The sequence below is a fragment of the Aphelocoma coerulescens genome, chromosome 15 (assembly GCF_041296385.1).
Source record: "Aphelocoma coerulescens isolate FSJ_1873_10779 chromosome 15, UR_Acoe_1.0, whole genome shotgun sequence".
Classification (NCBI taxonomy): Eukaryota; Metazoa; Chordata; class Aves; order Passeriformes; family Corvidae; genus Aphelocoma; species Aphelocoma coerulescens.
Genome location: NC_091029.1, coordinates 13,872,812 through 13,890,745, shown reverse-complemented (window position 1 = coordinate 13,890,745; position 17,934 = coordinate 13,872,812). Strand labels below are relative to the sequence as shown.

At 43.4% G+C, this 17,934-nt stretch overlaps 1 protein-coding gene and 1 long non-coding RNA gene across 2 annotated transcripts; one reads left to right on the top strand and one right to left on the bottom strand.

The window, feature by feature from the left end:
• Positions 1-9,959: 9,959 nt before the first annotated feature.
• Positions 9,960-16,289, bottom strand: SPRING1 (SREBF pathway regulator in golgi 1). Its single transcript, XM_069030445.1, has 5 exons — positions 16,096-16,289; positions 15,313-15,469; positions 13,939-14,090; positions 13,311-13,424; positions 9,960-12,344 (listed from the first exon to the last, which is right to left on the bottom strand). Exons 1-5 carry the CDS (start codon positions 16,204-16,206, stop codon positions 12,261-12,263), a joined length of 618 nt encoding a protein of 205 aa, XP_068886546.1. The 5' UTR covers positions 16,207-16,289; the 3' UTR covers positions 9,960-12,260.
• Positions 16,290-16,416: 127 nt separating this feature from the next.
• On the top strand, positions 16,417-17,933 carry LOC138119014 (uncharacterized). Its single transcript, XR_011155359.1, has 3 exons — positions 16,417-16,460; positions 17,371-17,560; positions 17,903-17,933. It is a non-coding gene; the product is annotated as an uncharacterized lncRNA (long non-coding RNA).
• Position 17,934: the final 1 nt, after the last annotated feature.

Below are 17,934 nucleotides of genomic sequence, written 5' to 3'. Positions count from 1 at the left end.
AGCAGAGCTCATTCAACCAGACACTGGCATTTCCTGAGCACCAAGAAGAGGAAAAGCCAAGCTGGGAAGCAGGTGGGAGAAGTGGAGATGTGCACATAAAGGAAAAAGAACAAATTGTGAAGTAAATACCTGCAGCTGATGGACTATTTTTGAAAAAGAATGCTGCAGAAGCAGTGGGAATGACCATGAAACATGAGCTGAAAATTAGTTAATTCATGTTACTTATTCATTTAATCTACATCTGTAAGAAAAGCTGCTTTAGGATAGAGTCTTGTTAAACTCTCTCAAACTTAACATAATACATATTATCATTTCATAAGGCACATTTCAACCTGACACACTCAGTTTGTGGCTCCAGACATGAGTCAGTGCTATCTTCAGGCACAACAGAAGCAAGCTCAGAAAGAGAAGGCAGAAATCTCTGGAAGGCAGAGCAGGACAGTGATCCAGGGACCAGTTGCAGATGCTGTGCCCCAGCCCACTCCTGCTGCACCGTCTGACAAGACCGATGTCTGCTAAACACTGTGTTTCAATTTCTCCCGCTGCCAAAGGGCGATAACGTTATTTCATCAACCTTTGTAAAGGGTTACCTTTATCCAACTCAATCTATTTTGTTTAGGATTTTGACATTTGAAAAGGCTAACTTAAACAGCCTTCCTCTTAGAAAGCTTTTGTTTTGGTGACAAGTCTACATATTCTTCCTTGTAAACTCCATGGTCAAAATCACAAACCTTCAGAAGAGAGAAAATATTTCTACAGCCCAGAATCCAAAATAGGTCAAAGCACGATTATCAGTACAGTAATATTTCACCCCCTTTTCTGAGTCAACCATGCTTTGGTAATTCTTGAATTACTTTTCTCCTTGAAAGCCCAAGGCAGCATTTTAAAACACTTAGTGCTTAAAATATTACACTTACTGTACAGGCCAGTGGTATTTTCTAATAAGACACAACTTTGTATTTTTGAACAAAAAGGTTTCTTTGCTCACAATATTGTATAGAGTGAACACCCTTCTTTTATCTTTTTCTGAAGGTATGTAGATGTTTAGCAAGAATAATATTGGACGTCTTCAACCACACCAGGCTCAGCCTAGTTTCATACATGAAGAGATAAAATTTAAGGAAAACATCCAACAATTAAGTTGACTCCAAGACTGCATTCCTTTCAGTCTATATTACTATCCTTCTAGGTAACCTGTGCTGCTGGAGCAGGCAGTGGCCTCAGACAGGGCTAAGGCCACATCACAGTAGCTGCTTGTAAGATGTAATAAAAAGTGAATTCTTATTCTCTAACCTTAACTAACAAGCGAACAAAGGAAAACACAAACTCTCTCTACTCATATGGCTTCCCTAGCAGTGACCAAAGACAAAAGTACTGCTCTAATCATAGATCCAAATTCTGATCAGTAAAAGATCTCATGAGCCCCTTTGCTTGGCACATGCAGCATGTACATTGATCTCATGAACTTAGCTTATCTAAATTATATTTCTGCTTTCAGCTCAAAGCCTTGCTGTGTCTTCTATAAACACTTTGTAACTCTCAATGCTTCATCTTGTTTAGAAGTGTGATTACTGTTACCCTTGATAGTATCTTGAACTTTCCTAGCACATCCCTTAAGACCTCCAAGTGCTTTATGGCTAATTTACTGTGAGAGTCAGATATGAGAAAACCCTTTCCTGAAGCAGCAGGAACAAAGAAATTTGGGTCATAAAGGAACTCCGTAGCAGACCAGTACATAAATCAGTGTTCAACCAATCACATTTGTCCTTGTTAATGTTGTATAATGTATTTGGCTTCTTTTGCATCATCAGCTCTTAATAACAAAAGACCTTATTTAACACTGAATTTGGTAGGTAGCTAAGTGGGGGTGGGGAAAAAAGCTGGCTTGCTTTTAAATAGATCCACATGCATCTTCTTTTCATCATTAGAATAAATTTCCGGAGAGGTGAGCAGAGGTTTAGCTGCATGACTCTCATTAATGTTAACTTTATTTCAGTAATGAGGTGAAAGTACAATCACTGGAGCTAATATAATCAGAGTGATGAGACAAAAGTCTGCTGCTGTAAATACTGCTGAGGAAGATGACATTGACAATGCTGATAGGCAAGGAAAAATAGGTGTCAGGAGCAAAATGTTGCTGTGAGGGTGAAGATCATCCCTTTAGGTAAAATAGTACAGCTGAAAACTGCCAGGAGCTGTTGCAGTGATGTGAACACCCTGACACTGGGTACAGGTCCATCTGCAAGGGACTGAGCACAACAATCCTCAGCCCTAATAATTCCCAGAAAATCTGAGGAAGCAGGGGGCAAACAGTCTTGTGCCCTTAAAAGTCATTTAGGAAGGATAAGGAGAAGTAAGTAGTAGTAAAACAGGAAATGTTGAGATAAAACAAAACAGCAGGTGTGGGAAATCAAAAGCTATTGTGACAGCCCCAGAATACAATCCCAGTAATATATTGCACCAGAAACACCTCAGACAATGAAAAGTGAGAGCACCATCATGCCACTGCACTCCATTACTTTAGCTAATAGAATGATCTGAACTGAACAAGGCTGGGAAGATTTTTATAGTAATTAGCAAACCTGTTAGTGCCCATTTTTCTTCTGCACAACACATGAACAAAAAAAAAGCAGACGCAGCTATTAGGGGAAACTAACGGGAAGAAAAAGTGGGAAGGCAGACAATGAGTTGGGTAACTCTGCAGAAATAAAAATAGTAATTACATTTTTTTATTACAAAACCAGTACACGAAGATTTTTAGCTTTGCAATAAAAAAATACACTGCAATACTCTAGTAAATATATAGCACATAATCATCCACATCCAAGTACTACAAGTAGAGCAGGAACAGAGGAAACATAATGTATACATTCACTCTATATAATTCTTGCAACATTCAGTACCTCTGTAAGCAGCTCTGTATGAGTTTATCCAGATACCATAAACACAGGGCTGCTTTTTTTAAAATCATGTGGAACTTACGCACTGCAAGCTGTTTGTACCGAATCCATGAATTTAACTTACAGCTACAAATGAAGTGCATTTATAATGACGTGAACAAGACGTGCCCTTTTCACTTGATTTCGGTGTCTTACTGACCCTCTGGAGCAGAATTGCTCTGAACCTGCTGATGCCCAGCAGCAAATCTTGGTGGTAAGAACTCATGCTTTTTGGGGTAAGACAAAGCATATTTGGGTTTGCCATCCCGGCTTGCTGCATTGTCCTAGTAATTGCTGTTGCAAAAATCCAACCAGAGCCAGAAGAGCCCTGATCAATATGTCTTTGTTGTGTAGTCCTGAATTAACTACATCTCACTTTCCTTTGACAGCGACACAGATCACAGGCAGCTGCTGCTTCCCCTATGAGAAACACGAATTCTGGAAAGCATATTCATTATCTGGCTGTTAAAAGCAACGGAGCATGCAAGCCTCACCCTGCCTGGGCTACCTGAGACATCAACAGCTCCCTTTGATTAAGTGACTGCCAGCTAGTCACCTTCTCACTCTAACCTTGATGTGGCAGCACTGTGACAAGTGCATACAGTGTAACATCACAAAATGTTCACAAATAGATAGCTTAATTTGTTTTAGTAGCCTGGTCCCTTGCAGCATTTCAGCAGCAAACTCTGGGTTTGAGGACAGAATATATCAGCTCTTTACATGGAACTCACCTGCAAGCCAGCTGGCAGGAAGCCAGGGAGAATCCTGATGAGGTCCAAAGCTCTCAGTCTTTACCCAGCTTACAGTGCTTAATAAACTCCAAAGGAATTCCATCCACCCCCAACTGCACCATTTTTAAGTTGCAGGACTCGGGATCTGAAAAACTGACTTTATAAAAATTGCAGCTTCTTAATACATCCCCTGTAGCTGAGTATTACTTGTGTACCAAAAACACCCTCAAACCTGAAGGCATTTCCATTTCATAATCAGAGACAACTAAGACACTATAGGCTGAAATTTGGTTTTTATTTCACTCGTCTTGCAGTCGCTGTCAGTCGCCAACTCCCACAATGTTTCCATGGGTCTGAGACCATCTGTGGCTTTTTTTTTTTGGTAGCTGCTGGAGTAAGATAGTTATGTAGTTTTTACACAAGAAAGAAAAATGCAACCTCTACAATTGTAAAGAGGAACTCAGAATTTTGAAACTTCATTGGTCCATCTTCAGATGACAAACAAGCACATTCCCACTTATTTTTAAATTTAATATGGTTTTAGGAGTGGACCTGGCACGCAATTGCTGAATACTTAATGTTAGAACTCTCGACATTTGACATTGCTGTTTGAGTTCATGTATCACCAGTAAATCATTTCACTTCCAACTGCCAAGCTTTCAAAAACAAGGATATACAAGATACAGGGAGAACCCAGCCTGAATTTTAAAAATAGCAGAACAGGAAAAAAGCCTGTTGAGCACTGAGAACTAGTCCTCCCAGACATCATTAAGCAAAGCAGGAGACCACTCTGTGTGTGTATATATATATATATATATATATATATATAAAAGACATAATTACTTTTCAGCTTAGGGCTGGGTTTCCATGTATCAAGATGAAGGGTCATGAGCACAAATTACCTGGGCTCATTTAGAGATAACAACAAAATTTTAAGTACCTACTAAAGAAAAAAAGCTTAACTGATGCTGGTGCTATTTTGGTATTATAAAAAGTTCTAAATATAAACTTATCACGGTAAAGATTCAGATCAGATAGCATGCACACCTTTCCATAAATCATTTATCTCCTGCAAGCAAGCCTCATCTGCTGCTAGCAGCAGGCTGGGGTATTGGAATGAGGACAAATGCTTTCTTTAGCAACATAGGGGTTTTCAGTAACTTTCAGGTAAATTTAGAACTCCTGTGGCTGAAAAAGTAAATGTATGCTTTTCAAAGAAAAATCCACATATTTGAGATGCTTTTGCTCAGTGGGATCCAGGTCCAAGAGCTGAATTTTTAGGGGCAAATGCAACATAAATGGGAAAATTCATACTCTGATTCCCAGCCCAGCGGACGGCACAGGTGTGGAGAAACACAAGTTTTCTCTCCTGAGACTTTGGATGGGTGTGCCTTTAACACAGACTGCAACCATGACAGTATGAAATTTTGCATAAATACACAAAGTAAAGCTGGACTGAGACAATGGAAAGCCACAGGTAGCACCAGATTCATGTAGGGGTGAAGAGAAATTGAGGAGGGGGGAAAAAAGGAGACACTCCCTCTTTTATCGAAAGCAAGGAGGAGTGCTTTTCTTAAAAAAGCGACATTATCTCTAGGAGGAAGAATTCCCATTATCCTGTTTCAGCCTTCAGTAACTACAGCTGAGACAGAGCAAAGGCAAAGCAGGGGAAGGGAGAACAGACAGAGGGGCCTGATGAAAGGAGAAAAGAAAAAGAGAAACTAAAGCATCCAGTGAGCTGAGAGGAGAAAAATGAAAGCAGGTTTAGGGGTGGCAGGAGATTTCAAAGCAAATTCACATCCATGAGGGGCTGGGAAAAGAGAAGTCAGGCGGGAAAAGAGAAGTCAGGCTGAGGGGCTGAGCCCGTCCCACAGGGCAGTGCCAGTTCTGAACCCCACACGGAGGTTAACATTTAAATACACGTTAAAATATGGCCTTTTAACCAAACATGAACCCAGAGGGCTTGTTGGGCTGCAGGCAGTGAGGGGAAGTGTAAGCAAAGCTACAGCTGGAACAGGGACAAGGCAGCACCTCAGCGTGGCATGGCTGCCACCTCCCTCAGACTCACCTCGGCACTCCCTGGTGGGCCATGGGCCGCTCCAGCCCCTGGCTGGGGTCCGGGCATGGTCATGGAGCTTCGTGAGCCACAGGACACCGCTCCGAGGGTGACACACCCCGTCCTGTCTGACAGCCTCGTCCCACGACGGGTTCATCACCGCAGCCCCACACCAAACAGGTCATGGGGGCTGTGGGTGCAAGAGAGGAAAAAGGTGGGAAACGGACCTGGGGATGCGTGAGGGGAAAAAGGTGGGAAATGGACCTGGGGATGCGTGAGGGGAAAAAGGCGGGAAATGGACCTGGGGATGCGTGAGGGGAAAAAGGCGGGAAATGGACCTGGGCATGCGTGAGGGGAAAAAGGCGGGAAACAGACCTGGGGATGCGTGAGGGGAAAAAGGCAGGAAATGGACCCGGGGATGCATGAGGGGAAAAAAAAGCGGCAAACGGGGCCCATGGGTGTCTGAGGGGAAAAAAGGCAAGAAATGGGAGCCAGGGGTGTGTGAGGGGTAAAAAAGGTGGGAAACAGGACTGGGGGTGCACAAGAGGAAAAAGGCAGGAAATGGACCCAGGGATGCACGAGGGGGAGAAAAATGGCAAATGGGAGCTGGAAGTGCATGAGGGGGAAAAAAAGCAGCAAATGAGGCCCATGGATGACTGAGGGGAAAAAAGGCAGGAAATGGGACTGGGGGTGCATGAGGGGAAAAAGGCGGGAAACAGGGCCAGGAGTGTGTGAGGGGAAAAAAGACAGGAAGTCCCCGGTACCCTCAGGGAGCACCACAGTGTCCCATCAGGTGTGAGGAGAGACACCATCGCAGCCCAGACAGCAGTTGCTGGGCAAATCTATCCAATTCCTACCCCTATTGTGAAGGTCAGGGGTACTATAATAATTATTATTACTATTTTTGTTGTTGTTCACAGAATCACTGAGTAACAGGTGGGGAGATCACCCAGTCCAACCGCCCCGCCCAGGCAGGGTCACCTAGAGCAGGTGACACAGGCAGGTGTCCAGGTGGGTTTGGAATGTCTCCAGAGAGGCAGACTCCAGACCCTCCCTGGGCAGCTGTTCCAGTGTTCTGCCACCTTCCATGGAAAGAAATCCTTCCTCGTGTTGAGATGGAACCTCTTGTGTTTTAGTTTATGGCCATTGCCCCTTTTCCTGTCACCAGGTGCCACTGAAAAAAGTCTGGCACCATCCTCTAACATCCCTTGGAGACATTTATATGCATTAATGAGATCCCCTCTCAGTCTTCTGTGGACTAAACAGGCCCAGCTCCCTCAGTGTCTCCTTATAAGGGAGATGCTCCAGACCCCTCTTCACCTTTGCAGCCTCCTCTGGACCCTCTCTAGTAGCTCCTTGTCTTGAACTGTGGAGACCAGAATAGAACACAATACTCTAGATGTGGCCTCACTTGGGCCGAGATTATTATTATTATTATTATTATTATTATTATTACTAGTACTCAGTTATGGATGAGACTACCCCACTGTCATGTCTCTTTTCCCACATTAGCACCCAAGATCAGCCAAAAGGTTTAAAACCTAGGCAGTCCTCACAAATAAAGTTTATTTTGTAGGTTGGTTTTGGTAGCCAAACCAAAGGTGCAGGAGGAATTCCAGACACACACTCCATGCTCTTTCCTGGAGCAATGTAATGACTCGTGTCCTGTAGTCGTACGTTCGCCTGTCTTTTGCTGAAGGGAATCCAGCTCCAGGGGCCATGTGCCAGCCCAGCTCCAAGGAGGGGGACCAGCCTTTATCCAAAGGCTGTGGTAACCTCTGCTGGCAGCTCCTGGCTGCTACACCGGCTGAGATGCTGCTGGAGGTGAGCTTGTCGTTGAGCAGAAAAAAAAAGACATCAGAAGAGGTATTTTACATTTGCTTACTCATACTTTCATATGCATTTGCTACTACAGAGGATTGGAATTTTTTAATTGAATGTGTATTTTCAAGGCATCGGTGATTTAGATAAATTAGGACCCTGCTCATCCAAGTATGAACATGTTTATTTCCTCAGACAGCACCGCTTTTATTACCAAGCAGGTCTGTAACTGTAGTTTGCAGCTAATCTACATTATTCTGTTTGAAGATGTGTATACAGCATAGGGAGTGTCATCTGACATAGCTGAGGGATGCATTTTCTGCATATGATAATGCCAATAATGCTACTACTTTTCCAGTGTTTAAACAAACATGTCACACCTGTGACTTAGAGCCAACCTTATCCCACTTCTTCAAATGGTGATATTTCATATCTCTGTAAGACAGGTACTATTCCTATCAGTTGATACACTAAAGGCTACAAGTGAGGCCAAGGTCCGAAGTTGTAGGAACAACAAATGTTGTCTTTTTGCTCTGAGAAGTTTAAAATCAAAACAGATTTTGGGCAGCACAAGAACAAAATGCTGGCAATGGTATAGGATTCCCACTTACCTTGATTCCTTTTAGTGTGCCTTTCTCTGCAGGTGCATGCAGAGAGATGGAATACATATGGGATAGATGAGAGCTGGGTTTTATTGGAAGTTTCCTTTACACTGGCAAGAAATCAGGTGCTAGTCTTCATTTCAACTATTACCAGTAGAAAGGGATTGCCATCTCATCCATGGAAAACCTAACACTTGCCTCTCATTCCATTTGCAACTATAGCTTGTGGTCTTCTATCTCCTTAATTGAAACACATAATAGAAAAGCTTCTATGAGGCAAGACATCAGCCAGAATGAATTTCTTCATTTTCTCTACTCTGAAGTTTTATGTTATTTTACCACAGCTGAAACAGCAGACCACAGCAACAAACATGCTTCAATCTGAAGGCATCGTGAGAATTCTTGCTTAAGACATTCACTTCTAATCTACCTAACCCATGATTTCTAAGAAAAATCTGTGGCCATACAACTGCCTCAAAATGGAAAACATCATGTAGACAATGTGCATGTTGCTACAAGTCAGACCTTAATTGACCAAAAATATTAGATAGAGCTGTCTGTTTAATTAGACATGGATCAAAAATGAAGAACTAAGTACTTTCCCATCATTCCCTGCAGGTTTTGAAGCTGGCATTTCCCCCCTCTGCATATAGTTAGTTGTTTGCCTCGGGTTGTAAAGAAATGCAGAGGGCTGTTATTAAAGCACTGATAATTTGCTGAATTCCATCTTTTGTGGAACTTGCTGAGTTAGAAAATTCCTTTTCACCTCCTCCCCCACCTCTCCTTGACTAGAATTGAATTGAAGAACAAATATCGCATTATGGTGCTAGGTAAAAGGATCAACTGTGTTTGCAGTTAAGTGACTAGCACAAGACAGAACAAATCCTGCAGCTCAAGTCTGTCCAGCTAAATGATGAGGGAGATTAAAAAAGCATTTGCTTTTTAAAAGAATATCGGAACAAAGACTCATGTTTAGGATTTGCTGTGCTTTAGTGCTTTATATGCAGAAATTGACTCCAGTATAGTTTGCTAGAAAATTCTCCAAGCAATCAGAGCCTGGAGACAAAGAATTGCCACTGCAATGAAAGAGATTCTGAGAATGCAGAAAGCATGATCCCAACTCATCAACTGTTCAGTGGTGGCCTCAAGTCAGAGGTCTGCATTTGCCATTTCAGCACTCCAGCCCGACAGGAAGGATTTTTATCCAGTTCTCCATGTGCCATCCTAGAGAAGCAGTAGAGAATGTCAACAGCATGCTACCATTTTTCACTAGCATTAATATTCTTGTAAACTACAGAAATCAGGGAGTACAGAACCCATCCAATTATCCCCAGCACTGACCTCAGCACAGATAAGCAGAGCTACTTGCTCCATCAGATGCTCTCATTAAATCTGCTGCCAAACATGCATCAACCAGCCCAGCCTCTCAGCTGACAAATAAAAAGGAGATGTCAGACACCCACAGAATCACCACACTTTTTGCAAGAGGGATGGACATCACTTAAACCACATGGAAGTATTATCAGGAAGCAAAGATTTTGACATTTCTCATCTTATCTTCCCAACATGAAGCAATCATTTGCATTCCTTCCCCTGCTCAATCCACTTTTGCAAAGGGCCTGACCTTTCTGCTAATCATTGATAGAAGCATGCTCTTGTCTTAGATTAAAATGAAATCGATTTCCTGTTTGCCTCTACTTGCTTGCCTTTTTTACACATATTCAAGTCCTTCTCTGCTCCACTGCATTCTTCAAACTTACATTTTGGTACAGTTGCTTTGTAGCTCAAAGAAAGACATGAGAACAGGCACTATTTTGGAACACAAATTTTTAATGATTTAACTCGTAGTACAGACACAGCTGAACAGCTCAACTACCAAGGAGGGAGGATGCAGTTTCTGTCCCATTGGATGGACAATGGTCACAATGCACTTCTGATCACATCCTGTTTTTCTAGGAGAGAAAAGGGACAGGAATTCCCACAAAGTTGTCCAAACTACAATGTTTCTTATGATTCCTTACAATTACTGCTTCACGCAGTGGTATCACCTGCTAAGGAATTATTATCAAGTTGGAAAAGAAAGCAAGAGCAAGCCATCAGCATCTTGACCTCATCAGCCATGGTGCAAACACATGAAGTGCTGGAATATGTCTCAGCAGGAATGATATGATATGACAGACCAAGCTGATGGCCTTCCCTAGGGAAAATGATTATGAAGTGCTGGAAAGGGGTGAAGAATCTGTTTAACACTGAAAAGAGAAGCAACCTCTGCTACCCTCTGAAGACAGCAATTCACACTGCATCCTCACACTGTACCATGTCTGCTGCAGCAAGTTGCCATAGGATGGCAGCAAAGGGGAGACAGATTCGCAGTTGGATAAATTGCTAATGCTAAAGCTCTCAAGCTTTTGGAAAAACAAGACTTCCAAGACAATCTGCTGATGGATCCATTATTTCACTTGATGACTTCTGGGAAAGAACAACAAAAACAATGCAAGTGGATTTTATCAGATGGCTGGTACTACTTCTTGTACTACCATATGTAGTACCATATGCATTGTAGTCTTTATTTTAGAATGCAATTGCAATAGCATTCTACAGATCTGCAGCAGGGTACTCCACCACTGCTTGTTTTTCGTGGTTTGTATCTTCAACACCTCTGTAGACTTCTACGTTTTTATTTAATTTTTATTTTATGCAGTTTAAGCAAGCATATGCAAAGTCAAAATTATGGGGGAGATGAATGGGATAAAAACAAGAGAAATGAGGCTCTGCATATAGAGAGGAACAGCTCAGTTTAGTCTAGCACTTGGACTTTGCAGGGGGAGCAGAAATTTAGTCAGCATTTACAGGTTCTCCACCCACCTTTTCTGTGTTGTGTGGCCTTTAGAAGGAGAGAGTTGAAATTGCAACTTTAGAGAGCTAGGAGCAACTGTGGAGAACCAAGGCTGTTGTCATTCTGATCAGGCCACAATTCCAGAGTACGTCAAGTATGTGCAATAGCAAATCAAAAGCATCATGACTTTAGCTGAGCTCATGCAACACAGCTGTCCTCAAAGGAGGGTTTGCACCATGTTCTGATGTTCTAAATACTTCATGCACAAGGACATCATTAAACTGAAGTCCTACAACTCCACCCTTTTGCCTCCTGCACAACCAGGAGTGAAATACACTTGAAATACCAAGGCCTGAACAAGTTCAAGCAAACAAATCACCCCTGCTCCGTGTCAGCAAGAGGACCAGCAAAGAGCTGCTCACAAAACTAGACTCCTCTTTGAGGAAACTGTTGCAGAGTAACAAGGAAAGTGTTCAGAGACAATAACATCCCATCCTAGGCAGATCCCTGCTCTTCTCTTGTGCGATGGGACTTTGGCAGAAGAACAACTCCATTGGAGTTCTGAATGGTTTAAACTCACTAAGAGGAACATAAGTACTATAGTGACAAATCCCAATATAATTCCTTTAGACTAAGGAGGAAAAAACCCCTACCAACTTTAGTCAGGATCTAAAACATCCCTTCTAGCTGACATAGCAAAGCAGGGACTGAAAGGCATCCACAACTAGCTATGCAAAGCATAAATACTGTCAGCCAGTGACCCATATAAAATGAATAAATAATTCATAATTACATATGTAGTGTACACCATGCACATCAAGAAGGGCTCCAAAGAGAGAAGCATAGTGGGCATGCTTTGCTCTCTAAAAGGAAAAATCCTCCAGTTACTACTGTCACTCTGGAAAGTCTCTGGAATGCAGAGACACAACTGAACCTCCATCTACAGCTGCAAAGCCACATTAGATATTTTTCCCATGATGTTCTATAGCCTAGATCAACTCCATGATTCCTGAAATTTAGAGGAAGTATTCAAAGAATGCACTGGCACTGTAGCACAGTACTAGCACTCTAAAGCAGGTGCATAATAAATTGAAGAAAGCAAGATTCAGTCCCAAAGAACTTAAGTTCCTTACTTCCTCTGTTCACCTCTGGGTTTGCCCCCACATACAAGACAAGCTTTTTACACTGAGGCTTTGGTAAAGCAACAGCTGTTGTCTTGTTCTTCTAGATTCAAGTCTCCAGCTCCTTCCTTTTGTTGCTCAGATCCTGCAGCTCTCAAACAGGCAGGAGCTCTGGGGGATACTCGCCATAGCAGTATTTGGCAATTGGGTCTCTGTAGGTGTTCTCATGCTGCACACTCTGCCAGGAAGAGGAGGAGAAGCTTTAACAATACACACACATTGAAACAAGGCATCCCTTCACCAAACGACAAAACCCACAGCATTTATGCATATGCAAAAAAAGTCCCAAATTCTACACATCAGAGTATCTTTGGAGTCAAAGAACTCTGCACTGGCAGCATAAAAGAGCCAGTTAATGTATTACAGCACTGCAATGTTAACTAGAACCTCCTTTTGAGGAGAGTACCCAAGTAGGTGGGAACAGATTCAATAATAAAAAAAAAATTAGATATGTTTAGGCAGTATCATCAAATGTTCTAAGCAAGCAGAGCACAATAAAGTTGCTACTTGAGATGTGTGCATTTTTCTTGATAAAAGGTAGAGTTCAGATTTTATCAGTAAAAAAATCCCAGTAACTTTGGAGACATTTGGAACTCTACCCTTTGTTTGCAGTCCACCCCTCTTGCTACATGAAATACTGAAGCTGCAGGACACTGCCAACAGCACTTTCTAAAAGGGCCAATGCTTACTTAGACCAAAACTTCTAATAAAATCACATGGGTAACAGAAGTTCACCTCTGTTCTTAATAAGCAAAAAAATTACAACAGAGTTTTCAACTTGCTACACAGATGACTGTCAGTATATGGTAAAGTCTCCAACTGTACCATAAAATAGCATTCTGAGGCTACTGGGAACAGCTCTCACTGTTTTCATATTAATGAGATCTTCCCCAGAACTCATCCGAGATCTTCACTGGTGATTGAACTCAGTCTCTTTGTGGTTAAGCCCCTCTTTTCAAAAGAGAAGGTGCAACTCATCCTGCTCTAATTATGTGCTTTGCCTTCAGACCGGCTCTCAGCCATAGCTTCAACTTTTACGAAAACGCCCGTGTACATACAAACACGACACACCAGCCATTCATAGGATTGAGCCCCATTTTCCAAGGGCACTTTTTTGGGCCCTGGATATCTGCTTGTGCCTTACCTGTGACGAAGTCCTACATTTGGCCAGACACAGCTCAAAGTGATCTTCCACTGCCATGAAGAGGTTTTGGAAAGCAATCGCTGCCCGGTTCAAGAACCGCTCCAGGAGATGTTGCTAAAGTGGTCAGCAAAGAGGAGGCAAAAACCAGAAATGCTCTACTTCAGCAAGGAGTAATCAAAGCCCATCCTAACCTACACACCTCAGGTATCAGAGGAATAGTAAGCAACTCCACTCAGGATTTCTAGCAAGCACTGAAAGGCTAATGCCTCAGAACCCCAGCAGTAGGAAAAGAATCTAAGAGATGCTCACAGAATACGCGGAAGTGTCAGTTACAGAACCAATACTGGCTGGAGTAACTCTTCTGCAATCATTTCCCTTCAGCAAATGCAATTCCCCTGAAGCTGAAACACTTTGCAAGGCTCCCAGCATTTCCTCCCAAAGGTGGGAAGGATGAATTTTGTTAAAGCTTTATTTGTAGCTTGGCATACAGTCCTTGGAGGCTTTCCTCATCCTTCCAAGAAAAGGAACCGTCTGTCTAAGGAAAAAGCTCCTCACAAAGAAGCACTTTTAGCCACAGAGGAACCCGAGCAGCTGAGAACACCTGGAAAGCAGGAGAATGCCCATGTACCTTGCTGGGCTGCAGGCAGCAGGACACGCAGTACTCGTAGACACTGCAGCAGCCATTGGGCAGGCAGCTGTCACAGCTGTACAACTTTGTGCTGGGCACATTCCCATTGCAGCAGCCATTCACCAGCAGGTCCTTCCTCTCACAGATGTAGCCTGGAAAACAGCAACAGGAGTAACAACTGTCAATGCACGCTCCTCCGTATGTCCTACAAAAATCTGTAGTAGGAATCACATTACTTAAGAACAGGTTTGTTTATCATTTAGTAGATTATGATCCCTCTCAGTCCTAAGTAGCCATTCTTTGAAATGGAGAGCGGCGCTTCAAACATCATGGTGTTATCTGCACAATTATATCCTGCTCTAATATGTGCTGTATATACAGTATGACTATTTAAATGCAGAATATTTAAGTTCTGACTTTTTTTTGGGCATAGTTCCTTGTTGTGAAAGGGGAAGGGGATTAGCACTGATTGTATTGGAAAAAAAAAAAATGACACACGTTTTTTCAATGGGTCTGTGTCTGGATAATTCTCTTACAGTTCAACATGAAGAGACTTAGATTTAGCCATGCAGGATAGCTGTAATATTCATTGCTGAGTGGAATCCTTAATAGTGTAGAAATATGGTGTATATCCTCATGGAAACTGTACTACTACAGTGTTAGACTGTGAGAGATCAGTAATTTTTAGAGATCTTATGAACTGGCACTAAGCCTGAGTCAGGCAGTGCCAAATGTAACATTGATGCAAATGACAAAAGATGTGGTGGGTTTTCTACAGCCTTGATTTGTGGTCAGTAAAGATCCAGGGTCTAAGCAACAAGCACAGGTGCATGACAGGAAAGAGTCTTTAACTTCTACCACTTAAAACAAGTGGTTAATAACCTTGGGTTTACAAGGGTCAGATGAGCTTGTTAACTGTGACTGAGCACTAATTACACCAGTCCTGAGCTGCCTTCATACAAGGCCAATAAGGTTTCCTCAATTACTCTCCCTAACCCCGCTGACAGTAGGAGCACACTGCAGGGAGACACAAATAGCTCTGCAAGCAACTACAGTAAATTGAGCAGGAGTCAACGTTTGAGTTCTGTGCAAAGGTAACTGGAATTCTTTGACTTTAGGGTGGTCACAGTCACTCTCACACAGCCCCGGGCCTGAGCTGAGCCTGCTGGGCCCAAGTCTGGTGTGCACAGAACCAAAGCATCAGCATCTGCAGCCACAGTGAAATTCACCCAGCCAGAGGAGACAAGGCCAAAGGCCGAGTAAAAATGCCTTAATAATGAGGAGTTGTTACAGGAAAGTGCCATCAGCAGTCAGACAGGCAAAGCAGCGTTCAGCACTGCCGTGTCTAGAATAAATTCTTAGTATCAACTATACCCAGTTCATCTGTAATGAGGAGCTTCCCCTGCACAGAGTTCCTGCACTGGTTACTCAGCTGACTGCTGTTTCCCGAACTGAACTTCACCTTCCACATGATCGGCTGCTCATGCTCCTGCACTTGGAGGAGATTCCGATCTCTCACCATCCTTTCTTCCTGCAAGGAAAAACAGGAATGCAACCAAACATACAAGTTCCTTCTGCCACTTCAAGCCACGTGCTTTCCCAGGATTAAAGATGCCTAGTACTTGTAAACTCCACAGCACAGGAAACTCCAGCTTTGATGGTGTAAACAACTTACTACTTGGTAATATACACAACAGGAAGATAAACAGTCCAGTAAAGCGAGGGTATTCAAGCTCACCGAGGATCAGCTAACACAGCTGAACTCAGTTACTACATCCACAAAAGTAGTATATGTTATATTAAATAACCACAACTGCACATATTTCTCTTTCCTGAGCCCTTTGCCAGTGGAATTACCACTGCAAGAGATACAACAACTACCAAACCCATTGGAGATTTTCTTTTTCCAGTTTTGGTTCAAACAACTATTGCTGTCAAACACAGAATCAGGCATTCCTATTTTAAACTCTTGCATCTATTACATATTTATAACGTCATTCTTACGGCAGCATAACCCAGGAGTTCGATGACAACACCTGAAGAACAAAAGTCAGCCTGGGATAAGGAATGTTTTAACCCCCCCCGCGGCGTGTCAGGGCCGGGGCCGGGGCCGGGGCCGGGGCCGGGGCCGGGGCCGGGGCCGGGGCGGGCACTGACCTGCTTGAAGGTGCTGGTGATGAAGTAAACGAGCGAGAGCCCGAAGACGACGCCGAGGACCCAGCGCTTCCTTAGCAGCCGCCGCCAGAGCACGGCCCCGCAGGGCACCATGGCAGGTCCGGGGCCTCAGCCCGCCGCCCGTCGCGACGAGGGGCAGCACCGGCGGGGACAGCGCTGGCCCGGGACCGGCATCACCGGCGAGCCGGCAGCGAGGAGCGCAGAGCCCCGGGCGCTGCCGCGGCCCCAGCGCGGCCCGAGCGCTTCCGCCGGGCGGGAGGGGGAGGCGGAAGCCGCGGCCGGGCGTGCGCCGGGAGGGCGGGGGCGGGACCGGGGCCGCAACCGGGGCCGCAACCGGGGCCCAGCCGGTGGGTACGGGGGCACCGCCGGGCCCAGGCCGGGCTGAACTGAGCCGGGTTGGGCTGGGCAGGGAAGGGCAGAGCTGGGCTGGGTTGGGCTGGGCTGGGCTAGCTCCCGCCCCGCTAGGGCCCTGCGCCATGGATCCCAACGGGAATCTCCTTTCCTCACCTACTCGGAAGAAAAGGCCTCGCTTATGTCTGTGTGTGTGTGTGTGTGTGTGTGTGTGTGTGTGTGTGTGTACATATATATATATATATGTGTGTGTATGTACAGAATTGTATTTATAGATATATGTGTGTGTATACCTATGTATAGCTGTCTATATAGGTATATCATGTATGTATATGTGTGTATGCATATATAGAGATGTATATATGTATTAACAGGTATGAAACCATATTAATAGATACACATGCGTGGATATATGTATATGCATGTATGTATACCTATATATATGTGTGTGTATATATGTGTATATGTATAGGACTGTGTCAAGAGATGTGTATGTAGGTATACATTAATAGATGTATACCTATACCTATACATCTATGTGTACATTGATATGTGAATATATAGGTGTACACATATATATGAATGTTGCAGTGGGGATACTGCAACATATGAACATGTGTATATATAGATGTATATATAAAAATATATATTATGATATATGTGCATGTGTATATAAATACGCTTATGAATATATGTATGGCCACAACGAAGGCAGAGTACAACTCTGGGAGTACTCCCGGGGATGCAGGTCCCAACCCCAGAGGGAAACAGCCTTGTTGGATCATGCACATGGGCAGGGCTTGAAGCACCAAGAGTTCCTGCACCTCTCTGCCTTTTCCAGGGAGATGGAGGGGTAAAACTCTTTGTGCTGTGCTGAAAATGACTCTCTGCATGTGCTTCTTCCAGGTGGGCCTGTGTGAGCACTGGGGGCCAGGTGCTTGACAGTCATTGGCTTGAAGGACCTGTGATGAGTTTGAAATTTGGACTATCTTGGACTGTCTGAAGCACTCCAACTGTAAATGTCTGCACACTCTTGGGATTCCATCTCTCCCAGTGTGGCTGGCACCTTTCACCTCTGGATAAAGCTCTTGTTCAGGTACTGTGCTTTCAGACAGCTGGCAAACCTTCCCAGAGCCATTGTGCCTTTACACAGTACAGGTATAGGCCTACACATTTGTCTATATATTATCATGTGGTATGAAATGGTATAAATAATGTTATAACTTTTTATATTCAAGAGTATTTAGATTTTAGTCTTTACATTTTATTAAGTAGCTATTGTTGTCTGGAGCCATTGTCTAGAGTTTGCAGATGGCATTTCTATAGATTAAAATGAATAAGTTGCCTGTTTAAAAGAATATTGTCATGACCTAATTGTATTTTTTTTCGTAAAAATACATCTTCTTTTACACATTTTCTTTTTCTTCCTCCCTCTCAGTTTTGCTTTGCAAAGCAAGTTTCTGCAGAAGT

Excerpts from the sequence above, each read along its gene's own strand:
- SPRING1 (XM_069030445.1), bottom strand. The coding sequence starts at position 16,206 with ATGGTGCCCTGCGGGGCCGTGCTCTGGCGGCGGCTGCTAAGGAAGCGC. Across the intron at positions 14,091-15,312 it reads CCTCATTACAGATGAACTGG|GCTACATCTGTGAGAGGAAG; the intron begins GTATAGTTGATA and ends GCTGTTTTCCAG. Across the intron at positions 13,425-13,938 it reads GCTGCCTGCAGCCCAGCAAG|CAACATCTCCTGGAGCGGTT; the intron begins GTACATGGGCAT and ends TGACCACTTTAG.